Source organism: Kwoniella botswanensis, chromosome 1 (genome assembly GCF_036426115.1).
Source record: "Kwoniella botswanensis chromosome 1, complete sequence".
NCBI classification, from domain to species: Eukaryota; Fungi; Basidiomycota; class Tremellomycetes; order Tremellales; family Cryptococcaceae; genus Kwoniella; species Kwoniella botswanensis.
Genome location: NC_088599.1, coordinates 17,348,121 through 17,361,888, shown reverse-complemented (window position 1 = coordinate 17,361,888; position 13,768 = coordinate 17,348,121). Strand labels below are relative to the sequence as shown.

Genomic DNA, 13,768 nt, shown 5'->3' with positions numbered 1-13,768 from the left:
TGCCAATCTTGCGGCGTCAGGGGAACCGCCGAGCAAAGTTAAGGATATATAGGAAATAGTGAGGATGATGTGTGTGTGTGATGTGTCGCATCCCGGTTAAGTTGGGTTGGTCCAGATGCCAATGTGGCACTTTCGAATGGATCGGTTTTCTTTCGTCACCAACTAAAACCAAAACCAACTGCAATTGTATTGCATACTCACCCACTCGTTCTTTCACTTTTCTATCTAACCCACTTTCCAATCCGAATCTATCTCCTACATATACCACTCGTCAATTTCAATTCTCTCTGGGAATAAGAGCAACAATCAACTCCACTCTATACAGTTCATTGATAGCCTTGGGATGACCTTTCAAAGAGTGATCATCCCAATTTAGATATCATCCCATGAAAAATAGACTTAAACCCACTTCCGCCATTACCCTACCAAATTCAACGCCACATCCACACATACGTCCAATAACAATTGTTCGCCGCGCATTATACAACAAATCATCTTGGACAAAATCCAACACCAGTGAACAGCTTGATCGTTCCCATTCATACATCCATAATGGATGTGGATACCCCCACATCCATAGCTACGCCTACGCCTCCACCTGCACGGCGTAGTGAAGATGAACCGCCACCAGAAGAATCCAGTACACATTCCCATTCACACTCCCGTTCACCCGCCACCGTAGCACCAAATACCACACCATCACATACAGCCGGACCATCTTCAGAACATCTAGCTCAGACGCAGACACCGCTTTCGGATAGATCAAAGAGGAGTGCGAAAGATGGATACTGGAAGATGAAAGAGGCAGAAGCCAAAGCGAAAGCGCCGCAGAATGAGAATGATGAAGAGACACCAATACCGCAGCTTTCGCATACTGCTACTACGGTTGATAATCAACAGGATATATTGACGACTCCCAACACATCTTCTGTACCTCCGGTAGATACCAACTCCAATGCTAGTGCTACACCTGTACCTACTGCGCAACCACAGCCACAGACGCAGAGCGGACCCAAGAAAAGAGGTAGGAAGAGGATTCCCCCACCGCCATTGATGACTACCAAAGGGATAAGTCTGGTATTTCGTATGCCACCTGCTGGTCCGAGCGGGTCGACATCAGCTTCAGCTTCGACTCCACAACAGGCAATAGCTAGTGGATCAGGTGCAGGCGGTGATCAGGATAGTAGAGATAGTACGCCGGATTTAGTTGGGGATGCATCAGCACCAGGAGAAGGTGAAGGGGAAGGTTCGAAAAAGAAAAGAAGGGCAGAGTGAGTGTGGCACCAACGTTTTCATCCATCATGATCATCGTCTTCCTCATCACACCTCATCTAATCCATACTTCTCATTTTCCCTCATGCATCCTGCATGCATATGCTCATACGGCTTGATATTCGCAGAGTATCTTTATCCAACTCCCGTCCGACACGCGGTCGTCCATCACCCAATGGAACCCCCTTAACCGGATCACCTGGACCTTCCAACTCCAATCCCAACGGTGCATTATCAATTTTCGCTCCTCCCCCTCCGTCCGAACAACTTCCCGAGGCTTTACAGACCTCTGCCATCCCCACTGATATAGTAGACGCAGATGCGATCAGGAAAGAGGCTGCGGCAGGGTTCGAATCTCGCTTGAGGTCTAGGGCAGCACCGGGTCAGAGAAGAGACGGAGGTGAGAGAACGGGTGTATCGGCAAGTGGTAAAGATGTGAGAGTTGGTGGAACACCCAGAACAGCAGATAAGGCCAATAATAGTGGAGCTGGGAATGGGACGGCTACTGGACAGGGGACAGGGGGTAAGAAGAAGGGAAAAGGAAAAGCCGATGTCGATGTGGTGAGTGTTTTATTGCCTCTTTACCAACCGATCACGTTGCACATGTCCTTTATCTTCTCTCTTCACTCAAAATTCATGATTGTGCGAATATGTCGACATCAGAACAGCAATTTTTTCTTGAGCTGACATCACTCGTCGATCTACCCTAGCCAAATCAAGATTTTTGTTCTGCATGTAGAGGTATAGGCAGATTTTTATGCTGCGATGGATGTCCCCGATCATTCCATTTCATGTGTCTAGAACCACCTCTACGGATCGACGAATTGCCAGATGAAGAGACTTGGTATTGTAAGAAATGCAGAGCTGAAAGGGTAAGTGGATTTTACGGCTTTCAACTAGATTTGAGTTCGAATGTTATCAGTCGGGAGCATACGCACAAAGGATGTAGTGGACCTTCAGCAATATATTTCTTCTTCATTCTCATAAGAAGTCATGAGTCAATCATCCGTTTTGAAAGTGCTGTATACTGACCAGTGATGATGTGACCTTAGCTGAAGGAAACGCGCGAGACCGCTTCACCGACCAAAGAAAAGGAGTTGAAACCCATTCCAATGGTCTTCAAGCAATTGAGTAAAAAGGTGGACGAAGAGAACCCTTGTCAATTCCGGTTACCGGCCACTTTGAGGACATACTTTGCAGGTGGTGAGTTCACTCTTTCCTTGACGTGACCAAATACCCTTATCAGTACATATACGATACAGGAATGAAGGCTGATATGCAACATCACGAACAGTCGGCACAGCTCCAAGGGGAGAGTACGTTGATGCCGAAGAAGCTCGAACCAAATATGAGTGAGTCATAGACAAACTGTTTCCCTTAGTGCAGAAAACACCTTGTACTGATTCTAGATCGTCATTTTAACAAATAGTCGCAAAGGTTTTCAAGAAGACCGTGATCCATTCAAAACTCGAGATGGCAAGAACAAGCCTATCGCATGCTACGTCTGTGGTGGATCATCTTTGCCCAATCATTCTCTCACTACTGATCCTGAATCGGCTTGGAGACAAATAGTTTCGTGTGATTATTGTACATTATCTTGGCATTTGGATTGTCTGGATCCACCATTATCGTCAATGCCTAATTCAGGTAGGAAATGGATGTGTCCCAATCATGCTGAACAAGCTTTGGTAAGTGGTGCATTTCCTTTCCTACTTCCTGAGTGATGTGCATTAGCTAATATGACATCCAACATTCTCAATTTTCTAGCCACGACGAAGAACCGTTCGAAATGATCTTGAAACTGTCGATATCGATCAGCGCCATCAACCCAATAACGGTAATATTGTGGTCATACCTGAACCAGATCCTCCTAAAGGTCCGCCATTGGATTACGAAGATCTGGTCATCAATCGTAAGAAATTCAGAGTTCCCGAGAGGATCATCAGGTTGGACTTCTGGGAGAAAGTCCAAAAGAATGGGTATGTGATAGTTCACGTTCATTTGAGGCTTTTGCTGATATGTGAGGTTCGCGGTGGGATAGCGGTACACTGAAACCTAATGCTCACTTGAATAATGTAAGTTCGATTACTGTTATACCTGCGATCATTTAAGCGATCTCGAACTGACTTTGTCATGATTCATAGCCATCCGAAGAAGATGTAGAAGCTGCCAATCTCGTATTATCATTACTTGAACCACAACCTGAATCGCAAAATAATGGTATCAACCCCGAGCCAGAACAGCCACAGAATGATCGACCGATGAACGATCCTTTCCCTACACCTTCGACACCTACTCACGGTAATGAAAAACCACAAAGTACAGGTTCAGGTTCAGGTGGGAAACAACCGAAGATCGTTTTGAGGATGCCAGCTGGATTAACACCAAAGTAGTTCTTAATGGTGGTTGTGGGAACGGCACTATAGATGTGTCGTCTTCAAGCCAGGAAACTCCTCGAACCCGACAAACCCGACAAAGTCTTGAACCCGACAGAGCTGCGAATATTGTTGAAGATTGGATCATGCGACTTAGATTGTGGCATATCCAAGCACAAGAGGAATGAGGACTGGGACTCTACGAGGATGAGGTTTTTGCTGTATATTTTGGGCTTTGAGAACGGTCACGTAGATTCGCATGAGAACGGGAAGAAGAAAAGGTTTTCGGGTTGAGTCTGACCCTGTATCTGTATCTGAGGAAGAAGAAGGCAGAAGAAGGAAGAAGAAGAAAGACAAAGGAAAATATCTAATTTGATTCACTAACGAAATTGTGATTCGAAGATATATGCATTTACAAGCATATGTATAAACAATGATGGGCGATGCTTCGATACACAATCTATTTAGGTATCGGATTTACGATGTTCTATGCTTGGAACCGTGTTCCTAGTTCATCGCTCTCATGGCTAACTCGAACGCTACGAAGGTAGCACCGTTTGCGAAAGGTGAACTAAGAATGGTAATATCCATCAGCATTCTACCCCTTTCTTTCTTCTGCAGCTATTGCAGACATACCGTATGAGAGTCGGTGCTAAACCGCCCAGGAAGCCTTTCAACCCTTGAGTCCTCCAGGTCTGCCTCGTACAATCTATCATACCTTTATATATCCTCTTGGTAGGGTCGAGTGAATCGGTTTGAAGTTTGGATTTGATCACGTCAACTGGGTAGATGCTGGTGATCAATCATACATCAGCATCATCATCCATTCTCTTAACGAGCTTTTGCCTTGTGGTTGAGAAGTTTGAGAGAACGTGACGACTCACGAAAACCATAATGCGTATCCTGCTGCAGCACCATATGTAACTGCCCACAAGGGAGATACTTCCTCCCTTGATAATCCAGTGGTTCGTAGATGTCTTTGTACAAGTGCTTCATACGCCATGAAGTAGCATCTATCATATCGGTATGAAACCAGATCAGCTTCACTGTCACCTTAATCCATCCATTCGTACCGTGATATTATGTAAAACACTCACCCATATCCTACTCCATCTCTCCACATTGTAGGTACCTGACCTTTGAAGACGCCTTTCAACCCACCACCCTGCTTGTAGAGCTTGGCCGCGCAGTCCAACGGACCATTGTACAATCTAGGTGTGACAGCAGGCTGAGTTTGTAGTCGTATACGAATATGTTCGACGGGGTTGGCTACTACAGTGTTGGCTACTCCCGCTATGGCTCCGCTCATCCACAATTCGCCTATGTTGTTGATACATTCAGCGATTAGCTCTACCACCGAACAGACTAAGAGACTATACTCACCCAAGTTCAGCTCCCTCCCTTTAGCTCTTCCAGCAAAGAATCTCTTCGCTCCCTCGAGGGCACCAAATTGAATGGACACACATGCTCCAATACCCAAAAGAGGAGTCAATGTTCCCTATATCCAGCATCAACGTTGAAAGACCCCATCAGCCTCGACTCAGGAAATAGTGTAAGTATGATCAACATAAGCTCACCTTGTAGAATCCTAATGGACCGTCCGCCTTGAGCAGCTTGGTCGCGCAATCCAGAGGAGAAGCGTAGGTGCCGGGAGGAGCAGTTTGGATTCTTACTTTGACAATGTCAAATGGCTTGGAATCATACCTTATCAGCTCGTGGAAATGGTCAAATGCTGATATCCATGGCGCGTAGACACTCACCTGACCAACAAGGACCTGAGCTATACCTCCCACTGAACCTCCTATGAGATCTTTCTGAGTCTGGGTCAAGGGGATACCGGCACCATCTGCAGGAGGTGATAACAGCTCGGACATGGTCGATTTTGCACTGATATTCGTCCCGGTACTCTACGACAGATCTATGGGGGAAGCGATGGTCGAGAGAAGATGGTGAGAAGGGAATGAATGCCTTGATGCTGCTTTCTATGCATGAGCATGACTCGAATGACCCTTTTGATGGCTTTTGATGGGTCTTTTTTTTCCAATATTTTGGTGGAATTGGAATATCAAAGCAGCAAAGCCAATTTCAGGCACCGTACCACACAACCCAAGGCCTGTTTCCGTAGAGATAAGAGAAAAAAAACGTTGTATCCTCATTTAGTCCACGACTACTGCTATGCTTGCAACTGCACATGCAAAGATAGTTGAACATGAAGATCCTGTCATTGCATGTCACTTAATCTAAACCAACTGAATCTATGTGATGTTTGTATTGTAAAAGATGACATGATGCTACAAAAAATATCTACTAGTATCGTCGTCAGAACCAAGATCCATACCAACCAGGGTACGTTTCTTTCCTCTCCTGATCCAACCATTCCAAACTGAGCGAATCTATACTAAAAGAGTGAATAAATCGTTGGTAAGACCAGACCAAACTACCATGCTGAGAGGGAAAATGTATTGTTGATGTCGTTGTCGTGTTGTCGTAAGGCTACAAATGTTCTCGTTCTGTCGAGTATCGATTAAAAGCCACCATAAAACCCAAAAAATCGAAACGTATTCTTCTACCATCCTATATGGCAGTCCATGAAAGGGCTGCAACGGTCTCTTCATCTTCTTCCAATCTGCTCCTAGGCTTTTGTCTCCTTTCAGAAGATCGGAGTAACCTATTTAAGAAACCCTCTTTCACCGCGGAGACCGGTGCAGGAGCAGGAGCTTGTTTGCCTTCATAAACCTTGAAAGAGTTGGTAGTCATTGATCGAGGAATTGAGTAATTGTTTTGAGTTTCGTAAATCGCTGGAGGTATTTGGACCTGAGCGGATGATACTGATCTCATACTGCTGGATTTACTCTTTGACATGACTGGAGGAGAGACCTGTTGAGGTGTCAGAGGCATATCCTCAGATTCCAAAGACGACGATGAACCTGATCGATCCAATGGTGGAGCAATGTAGGTGATATCGCCCTTGGACGATACGCGTCGATGGCTGACCGGTCGCTGAGAGACGGTTTGAGGCATTCGGACAGGTGTAGGAGGAGTGTTGGGCAATTCAGGTGAAGAGGATGAAGCGTATGGTGAATCGAATGTGTATCTCGATAAGAAAGGTTCAAAGTTATCGACAATCTCTTGCTCGTTGATAGACAAGTCGTAATCTAATAAGTAGAGTAATTGCTTTTCCATCAAGTTGATCTCGGCGATTGAAAACATTTGCGCGTACTTGGTCCAATGCTTGTTCTTGGGTGAGGAGTCGTTTAAGTATTTGGCAGCGACGATAAGAGTAGCGAGGAACACTCGGTGTCGGGTACAGGGCATTCCTTTGGCGACCTTTGGTAATCGATGTCGTAACCTTTCCAAGTAGACCAAGGTAGCCAATAAAGTTGATACTTGCACGTTGGATTGTTCACAGACGACAGCGATGAAAGTCTCGAGAGAGGGCAGGCCAGGTGCCTGATAGCCATCCTTAGAGGGTGTAGGGGGTGGTGAGGGAGGGAAGGCGATCTTGGTAGAACAAGCGATTACTGATGAAGTTCGATCGGCGAGGTAGTCTATGATAATGCGATATAATCAGTCGAGAGTATCATGATCGAAGATCGGAAATGTTGATACTTACAGACCATCTCGCGCGAGACATCAGTTCGGATGAGCTCGAGCAGAGCAGGGTTGTGAATACCACAAACGGAAAGGGATGCTGGGTGAGTTCTGTCCTCGAAGCATGGGGACATAGGCTCGAAGGAAGGGGTACCGGAAGGGTAGAAGGACATGGCTGTCGAAGACATGCTGATTGATGGTGCTTTCAAAGAGATCGGAAGGTAGTTGGTAAGGGGGATGAACTGATTCTATGAGGTGGTCGACAGAAGAGAATTAGTTATGGGGGTTCCTCTTAGGTATGAGGGAGGAGGCGTTGTTGATGAGTTACAGGATGAATAGATGAAGATGGGGTAACGATGATAATGGTTGAGCGAACACTTTTAAGAGATGGACGGGAAGGGGGAAGGGGGGACTCACGATTCCTTGAATCTATATAGACGCTAGGGCAAGAATGAGATAACGCGTTCAACGCTAAGGGGGAGACAGATCCTGGTGATACGAAAAGTAAAAAAAAAAGTCACCGAAGATCTTAGACTTTTTCCGTCTAAGCTATCGAATGTCGCGTCTCGTCTCGGAAGTCCCACCAGGGGTTTTTGCTTTCTTGGTGTCTCGTTCCGAAATAGCTAAAGGTAGAGTAATTGGAATGGAATGAAATGAAATGAAAATGAACGTGAACTAAGCAACAGAGTTAAAAGGTAAAGTCAAAGTCAAATTCAAATAACATGCAATGATCTATCACGTTAAAGAGGTGCAAGAAGGACTCAGCGAAACAGGGCACAAGCACACAAAGCAAGCGGAGAACGACGAGAACGAGGTGATCGCTTTGGAACGTAAAGATCTAGAAATTAAAAAAGGGCAGTCGCGTCTTCTTGTCTTTTCTTGTTGACTTGACTTTCCGGTGGTGCCAAAGAAACTGACAACCCAAAGATCTCCAAGCGAGTGCGCGACCTGGTTTTGCAAGTGAATTATTCCGCTCTCGAGGTCAAGGTCAACGCGTTGGAGAGGGAAAAAAGGCTGGATGGGAATGACGGGAAGTGTGATGATTTCTGACGTTTACCTTCCTTGTAACGCTCTAACGCCACTTTCCGCAATGGCAGGTTAAAATACGGTGGATGTAACGGTGGAAAGGTGAATTCAGGGTTTTTAAGCAAAGATTGGAACGACAAACCTTATTTTTGATTTTTTCCAGCGACGCCAGCGGCACTTGAAAGCTTTTTAGGTGATTCCAGGATGGGGACTCCAAAAGAGCTGTCACGAAATGCCGTCTATGATGATTCAAGGTACAGTAAGAAAGTCTATCAAAGACTCACTCTGCTTGTCTGTCTGGACTGGCCCGATCAAGGGTTTTCTGGAAAGATTAGACGGATAATGGAGAAGTTAAGGAATGTCGTACGTGAAAGAACGCGAAGACTAACTAAATAGAAGTAGAGAAGGAAAGAAAAGTTAAGTGCTCATTTGAAGAAGTGAAGAAGGGTGAAGAAGCTTTCTCTTTTTTTTCTGGGCTTTTACACCTTCATTCAACAGGCTTTTTAGCATTCAGACTTTCTGTAGTAGTCACCAGCTCAAAGGTAGGAAGACCAGATATGATGTAAGCATGAGATCGTAGGCGGGTAAAAATTAGAGACAAACGCAGATCTCTTCTTGTTCAAACTGGAATCAAACGGGAGACAGAACCTTGTACAAACCAATCTTAAACGTTATGATACCCGTTAAGCCTCTTTCTATCTGGAGTCGCGGCATGGACAGCTTGGCGGTATCAAGCGCATGATAAGCTGGTCCGAATCAAAATGTCAACTAAGGTGTGAGAAAAGGTGCTCCTGCTCGGATTCTACACTAGTACCATTGTTAGCGCGTTCACATGGTCTGATTTCTCATAATTAACTGGTCGTTTGGTCTGGAACTATGATTTAAGGCAGAGATATCGAACTGTGCATATCTCATCAAACGGTCTGTGCAGTTGATGTTGTCCGAGCTGCCGAATAATCGCAACTCGCTAACGATCACGGATGATAAGGTACTGATTTTACATGCATGACAGATCGAGCAATTTAACTCGATGTTGCACTGGTGCGGCTGCTTAATGGCAGTAAGATCGACGATCTTCGGATTACTTCACTCTACATAACTTCGGGATTGATGCTATGAAGTTCCGCAATCGACGGTGAACGCGCCTTGTCTCGCTCAATGCACACTCCCGTCGTTACTCGATCAGCGCCATACGTCCAGCCAACAACGGCATGGCTGCTTTGGATGATTATGATTACATCACTTCTTGCTTTTTGACCTGTCAGATGGGCAGATGGGCGTTACTCCGAATTCTGGGAGAGAGACGCGACGCGTCGATCAGGTCCTTCCCGTTCTTCTGTTTTAGCTTAAGGGAAATGAGATAAGATATGTACTTTGTGACGAATATCAAACGCACAGCGCAGCGCGTTCTTAGTAAAAGTATGTGTTGCGTAACGTCGATCGTAAATAACGTCTGGCACAGTCCAGTCCAACTCATTTAGCTTGAGCGGAAACTTCGGACAGACTGTTGACTAATCGAGTGAATAACTAAACCTCGCGGGAGGTATAGAATTTCCACTTGATCGGTTCCGCAAAAGACAGTTCTCTCAGCATTAATCTCGAATGAAGTCCAGAACACCGGAAGAAGTGACTCAAGGAGTTGACGTCTCCTAAGTATGGTGACGACATATGAAGTAGACCAATTGGTCTGAGGCGATACATCTCTCCGCTGATTGTGATTGAGGCATCAATATACTCGTATAGCGCCTTACTCGTGATCTCTCCCGTTCACAACAACGGCTGCATGACTTTCTTCCGTTCTCTGCTCATTGTCACTCTTTTCGGCAACTAGCAGAGATGCCTTCACCGGGTTGGGCGCATCGAAAATCTACGACCAGTCGTAAGCTTGCGTTATAGGTCAACATCATCCATGCGAAACTCACCACATCTAGCTCTTCCACTACAACATGGGTCATAAAATTAGCATACGACTCATTGTCGTGACGCGATATATACTCACGAGTCCTGCCTTTAGTCTCTACAGCAAGAAAATACCATATTCCCGTCTCGATCAAATCCCAACATACCCAAGGTAGGTATGTCCACCAACCGATCTGACAGTTCATTCAGCCATAGCCGGGCGGTCATTGGAAAGGACTTACCTTCTGTAGGGCTACGTCATACAAGCAACCCAGCATAAGCCGTCATATTAGTTGTAAGATGAGCTGGTATGGTGTGGAAGTATTTACCTATAGGAGTAGTCAATTGACCTAGTACAGCTACGACGCAACATCAGCACCATATCAGTATACAGTACTGGAAGCAAAAAAATTACAAGCTAAATTTAGCGTCAGAACCATCAACCCCATACCTGTACTACGCTGTTCCATAATCAACACCTCGGGTGGATAGACAGCAACGAGCGGTATGTATGCCCATGCGTATGTGGCGTAAAACAATATCAGGAATGCGATGGTGCCCTTGGCCGCCGCGTTGTCATAATCCAATACTGAGATTGTCGTGTTTCCATGCAGAGAGATGGCCGAACAGGCCATTGCTAGTGCTAGGAATAATGCACATAGGAATGTGCCGAAGGTTAACATGGGTCGTCGACCTAGCTGGTCGGTACACCAGGTGCCGAAAATGGCGAACAGGAGACCGATCAATGTTGGTATCAGACTGTCGTAAGGGAGCAGGTGATAGTAAGCCATGACCATGATGCAAGGAATGTATGGGTGGGTCACTCACGTCATGATGAGCTGCTGTCGAACGCTCGTCATACCGACTAATCGTGACAACATGATTTAGGAAATTCTCCTTTTTTAGAGCAACAATTGAAGAAGGGACTAACCTTGTTTATACAGGCTTGGCGCCTTTTCATACATCAAGTCAAGACAAGTCAGCAGAGCTCTGGGTGATAAAAATGTAATTGCAACTCACAAATATCATCCTAAACATACGTCGTTTTCCCTGTAATCAGCTTCATTTCACCAATAGTCCTTTATCAGCTCACAAAGTATAACCACTCAACTACATTCTTCGATCAGTACCATCCCTCGTGCGTGGACCAATCACACTCACTTGCCCAGCAGCACCCATGATCAAAGCCAGCATCAACCTATACGCTTGACCCCTGGTATCGGCCAAAGTTCGATAATCAAACATCTGTTTCGGTGATTGGTTTAATGATACAGTGATTTGATCTAGTTCCTTCGCAACTAATGGCGTATAAACACCATTTCCGTGGAATTTTGTCAAAACTGCTTTAGCTTTTTCTGTTTTTCCATGCGCGTACAGCCTAGATACCTTCGTGCTCAGCATGACCTTCCGATCGAAGAGGTGTATTTAGCACGTACCATCTTGGTGATTCGGGTAGGAATAACACCGTCGAGGCCATTATGGTCCTATCATAACATGGTGTTCAGCTTAACATGATGATTGACAAATTAATGTGAACTCACGGACAAACGAGTTGTCTGTGAGTAGGTACATGCCAGATCAGCGAAGTTCAATGAGACAGATACTAAGATAATGATCTCACTCACATGACAAGAGGGAGTCTCCATGACCAGTCCGATCTGATTCTTTCGGTCAAGATGCAAACGATCGTAGCAACGGCATTTCCCAGTACTGCACGACGAGATGAGCGAACGAGGTGAGTACAGAAGCGGAGCGAGCACTTACGCCAACAACTATATCCCAATTTCTACATTTCAGCTATCGCCATTTGACAGTCACCCTCGGGAGAATCACTCACCAGTTAAACAATCCTTTTGATGTTGATAGAAATTAGCGTCCAGATCAATGCGATGAGTACTGACTTGGCTGAATTTACCTGTTAAAAACCCTCTGTTCAGTGGCGGAGATATCTCCACGACATATGGCGGCGCAGCTATACCCAAATACCCACCATGGTAGTTATCAGCCATGCTCCATGTGCTCGAAAGAGGGACTTACCAGGTTGCATGAGACCAACCGCCGCTCCCAGCAAGAACCTTCCGGCTAGTAACATACCGAAGTTCTTGGAAAAGGCCATGAGAGATGTTCCGAGGATATATACCAAGGAAGCTATCGGGATCTATAAGTCAGCTGGAAATCTGGATCATATCCCTTGATGAAAAATTACTGACAGATGAGCATACCCCCTCTTCTGCCTAGCCTGTCTGCCTGAAGCACATATGATGGTCAACTTCATCGATTGCAGCATCATTACATTAGCTTACTATTATGGGACCTAGCCAGAATAGACCACAGGCTGCGATGGGCCACATGGAGAAGACTAGCTGTACGATTATACTCATCAGCTCGTGTAGACAATCGATTTTAGTTCTGGCGGGCAAAGTCGCTCACTCCGGTCGATACCTATACACTGTCAGATCAGCAATCTGTGAGCCTGACAGATCATGGGTCGCTGTCAAATCTTGCACTTACTCCTACATCCTCAAATTTAAAATAATCCTGAAAAGTTGGCATTGGACTTAATGGTTTGTGAGCACAAGACCAATGATATGATTTGCGGTGAAACTGAAACTTACTTGATAGCAGTCATTGAAGCGACACCATATCCCGCCATAAAAGTAGCTAACAACGCCACGGACCATACACCATACAGTTTGATCATACCAGGCGATAGATGGTCGACATCTGCGGAGCCGAGAAATTGTCAACTCAGCGTATACGTAAGAAAACTAAGAAGGGAGTGTCTCACGATCTGGGTGGAGAGGCTCAGTCTCCTCTTCTTGAGGTGGGTCATTCCTAGCTTCATTCTTGGTTGAACTGGTGTCGGTTATAGGTATCGAGTATCTGATTTCCTCAGGCATGGTTGAGAGTTATAGAGAAATTATAGACAGTGTGAGCAGATCACGGTGTCTAGTATCGATGAGCGTAGAAATGACATCTACTGCCAAGCGGTTGATTTAGGGATGAGTAGTCGATGAGGCGCTTGGTTAGGCAGTGCGGAAGGAGGATGTAATGCAATACAACACTTTAATCTAGAGGTGGAACTGGCGACAACCCAACCTCAAAAGAAAAAGCAAGAAGGAATTTCTCCTCACCGTACTTTCGTATCCATCTTTTCATCAAAGGAAATCTTATCAGTGATGGCATCACCACAATTACACGTTTTGATGGTATGATATGGCAATCACCTCCTTTCATCCCACTGAGTCATCACTCCTTTCATAAGCATCAGCATCAGCGATCACGCATCAGCGAGTCTTAACTTTCGGTAAATCTCAAAGTGCACCCTAAAGCATGATGGATGATCCGATGCAATTACAGTGATTGATGGTGGTGATGGTTCCTTTTTGAGTATTGGGGGTGGTATCCTCCTTTGTTGCCACTGCTCCGGCTGGACCGGAAGGATCAAGCCATAGCTCTATTCGACTGCAAAGAGCTCCATGTAGCACCGAGAACAGAGTTTATAACGAAAGGAATCAATAGGAGTTAGAATGACATCGTCCATATATCTGTTGATGAAAGCCCAATTTTGGTACAGACCTTCGAGCCTAATTATCGGGATGAAC

General features: G+C 45.4%; 4 protein-coding genes across 4 annotated transcripts; 1 reads left to right on the top strand and 3 right to left on the bottom strand.

The window, feature by feature from the left end:
- Positions 1 to 552: 552 nt before the first annotated feature.
- Positions 553 to 3,665, top strand: L199_006572 (uncharacterized protein; the record flags this gene model as incomplete). The annotated part of the gene is made up of 9 exons (XM_064892271.1): positions 553 to 1,271; positions 1,401 to 1,833; positions 1,983 to 2,144; positions 2,325 to 2,475; positions 2,567 to 2,624; positions 2,702 to 2,960; positions 3,040 to 3,251; positions 3,314 to 3,347; positions 3,417 to 3,665. 9 exons carry the CDS (start codon positions 553 to 555, stop codon positions 3,663 to 3,665), a joined length of 2,277 nt encoding a protein of 758 aa, XP_064748343.1.
- A 489-nt stretch (positions 3,666 to 4,154) lies between these two features.
- Positions 4,155 to 5,521, bottom strand: L199_006571 (uncharacterized protein; the record flags this gene model as incomplete). Its single annotated transcript, XM_064892270.1, has 7 exons — positions 4,155 to 4,218; positions 4,284 to 4,439; positions 4,532 to 4,660; positions 4,745 to 4,967; positions 5,031 to 5,145; positions 5,225 to 5,338; positions 5,408 to 5,521. 7 exons carry the CDS (start codon positions 5,519 to 5,521, stop codon positions 4,155 to 4,157), a joined length of 915 nt encoding a protein of 304 aa, XP_064748342.1.
- A 700-nt stretch (positions 5,522 to 6,221) lies between these two features.
- Positions 6,222 to 7,426, bottom strand: L199_006570 (uncharacterized protein; the record flags this gene model as incomplete). The annotated part of the gene is made up of 2 exons (XM_064892269.1): positions 6,222 to 7,195; positions 7,261 to 7,426. 2 exons carry the CDS (start codon positions 7,424 to 7,426, stop codon positions 6,222 to 6,224), a joined length of 1,140 nt encoding a protein of 379 aa, XP_064748341.1.
- A 2,585-nt stretch (positions 7,427 to 10,011) lies between these two features.
- Positions 10,012 to 13,063, bottom strand: L199_006569 (uncharacterized protein; the record flags this gene model as incomplete). Its single annotated transcript, XM_064892268.1, has 20 exons — positions 10,012 to 10,131; positions 10,187 to 10,203; positions 10,264 to 10,357; positions 10,406 to 10,416; positions 10,493 to 10,522; positions 10,579 to 10,922; positions 10,992 to 11,028; positions 11,095 to 11,116; positions 11,325 to 11,541; positions 11,600 to 11,647; positions 11,705 to 11,719; positions 11,789 to 11,873; positions 12,001 to 12,135; positions 12,201 to 12,311; positions 12,374 to 12,410; positions 12,467 to 12,526; positions 12,594 to 12,605; positions 12,675 to 12,720; positions 12,779 to 12,887; positions 12,952 to 13,063. 20 exons carry the CDS (start codon positions 13,061 to 13,063, stop codon positions 10,012 to 10,014), a joined length of 1,662 nt encoding a protein of 553 aa, XP_064748340.1.
- Between the last annotated feature and the right edge of the window lie 705 nt (positions 13,064 to 13,768).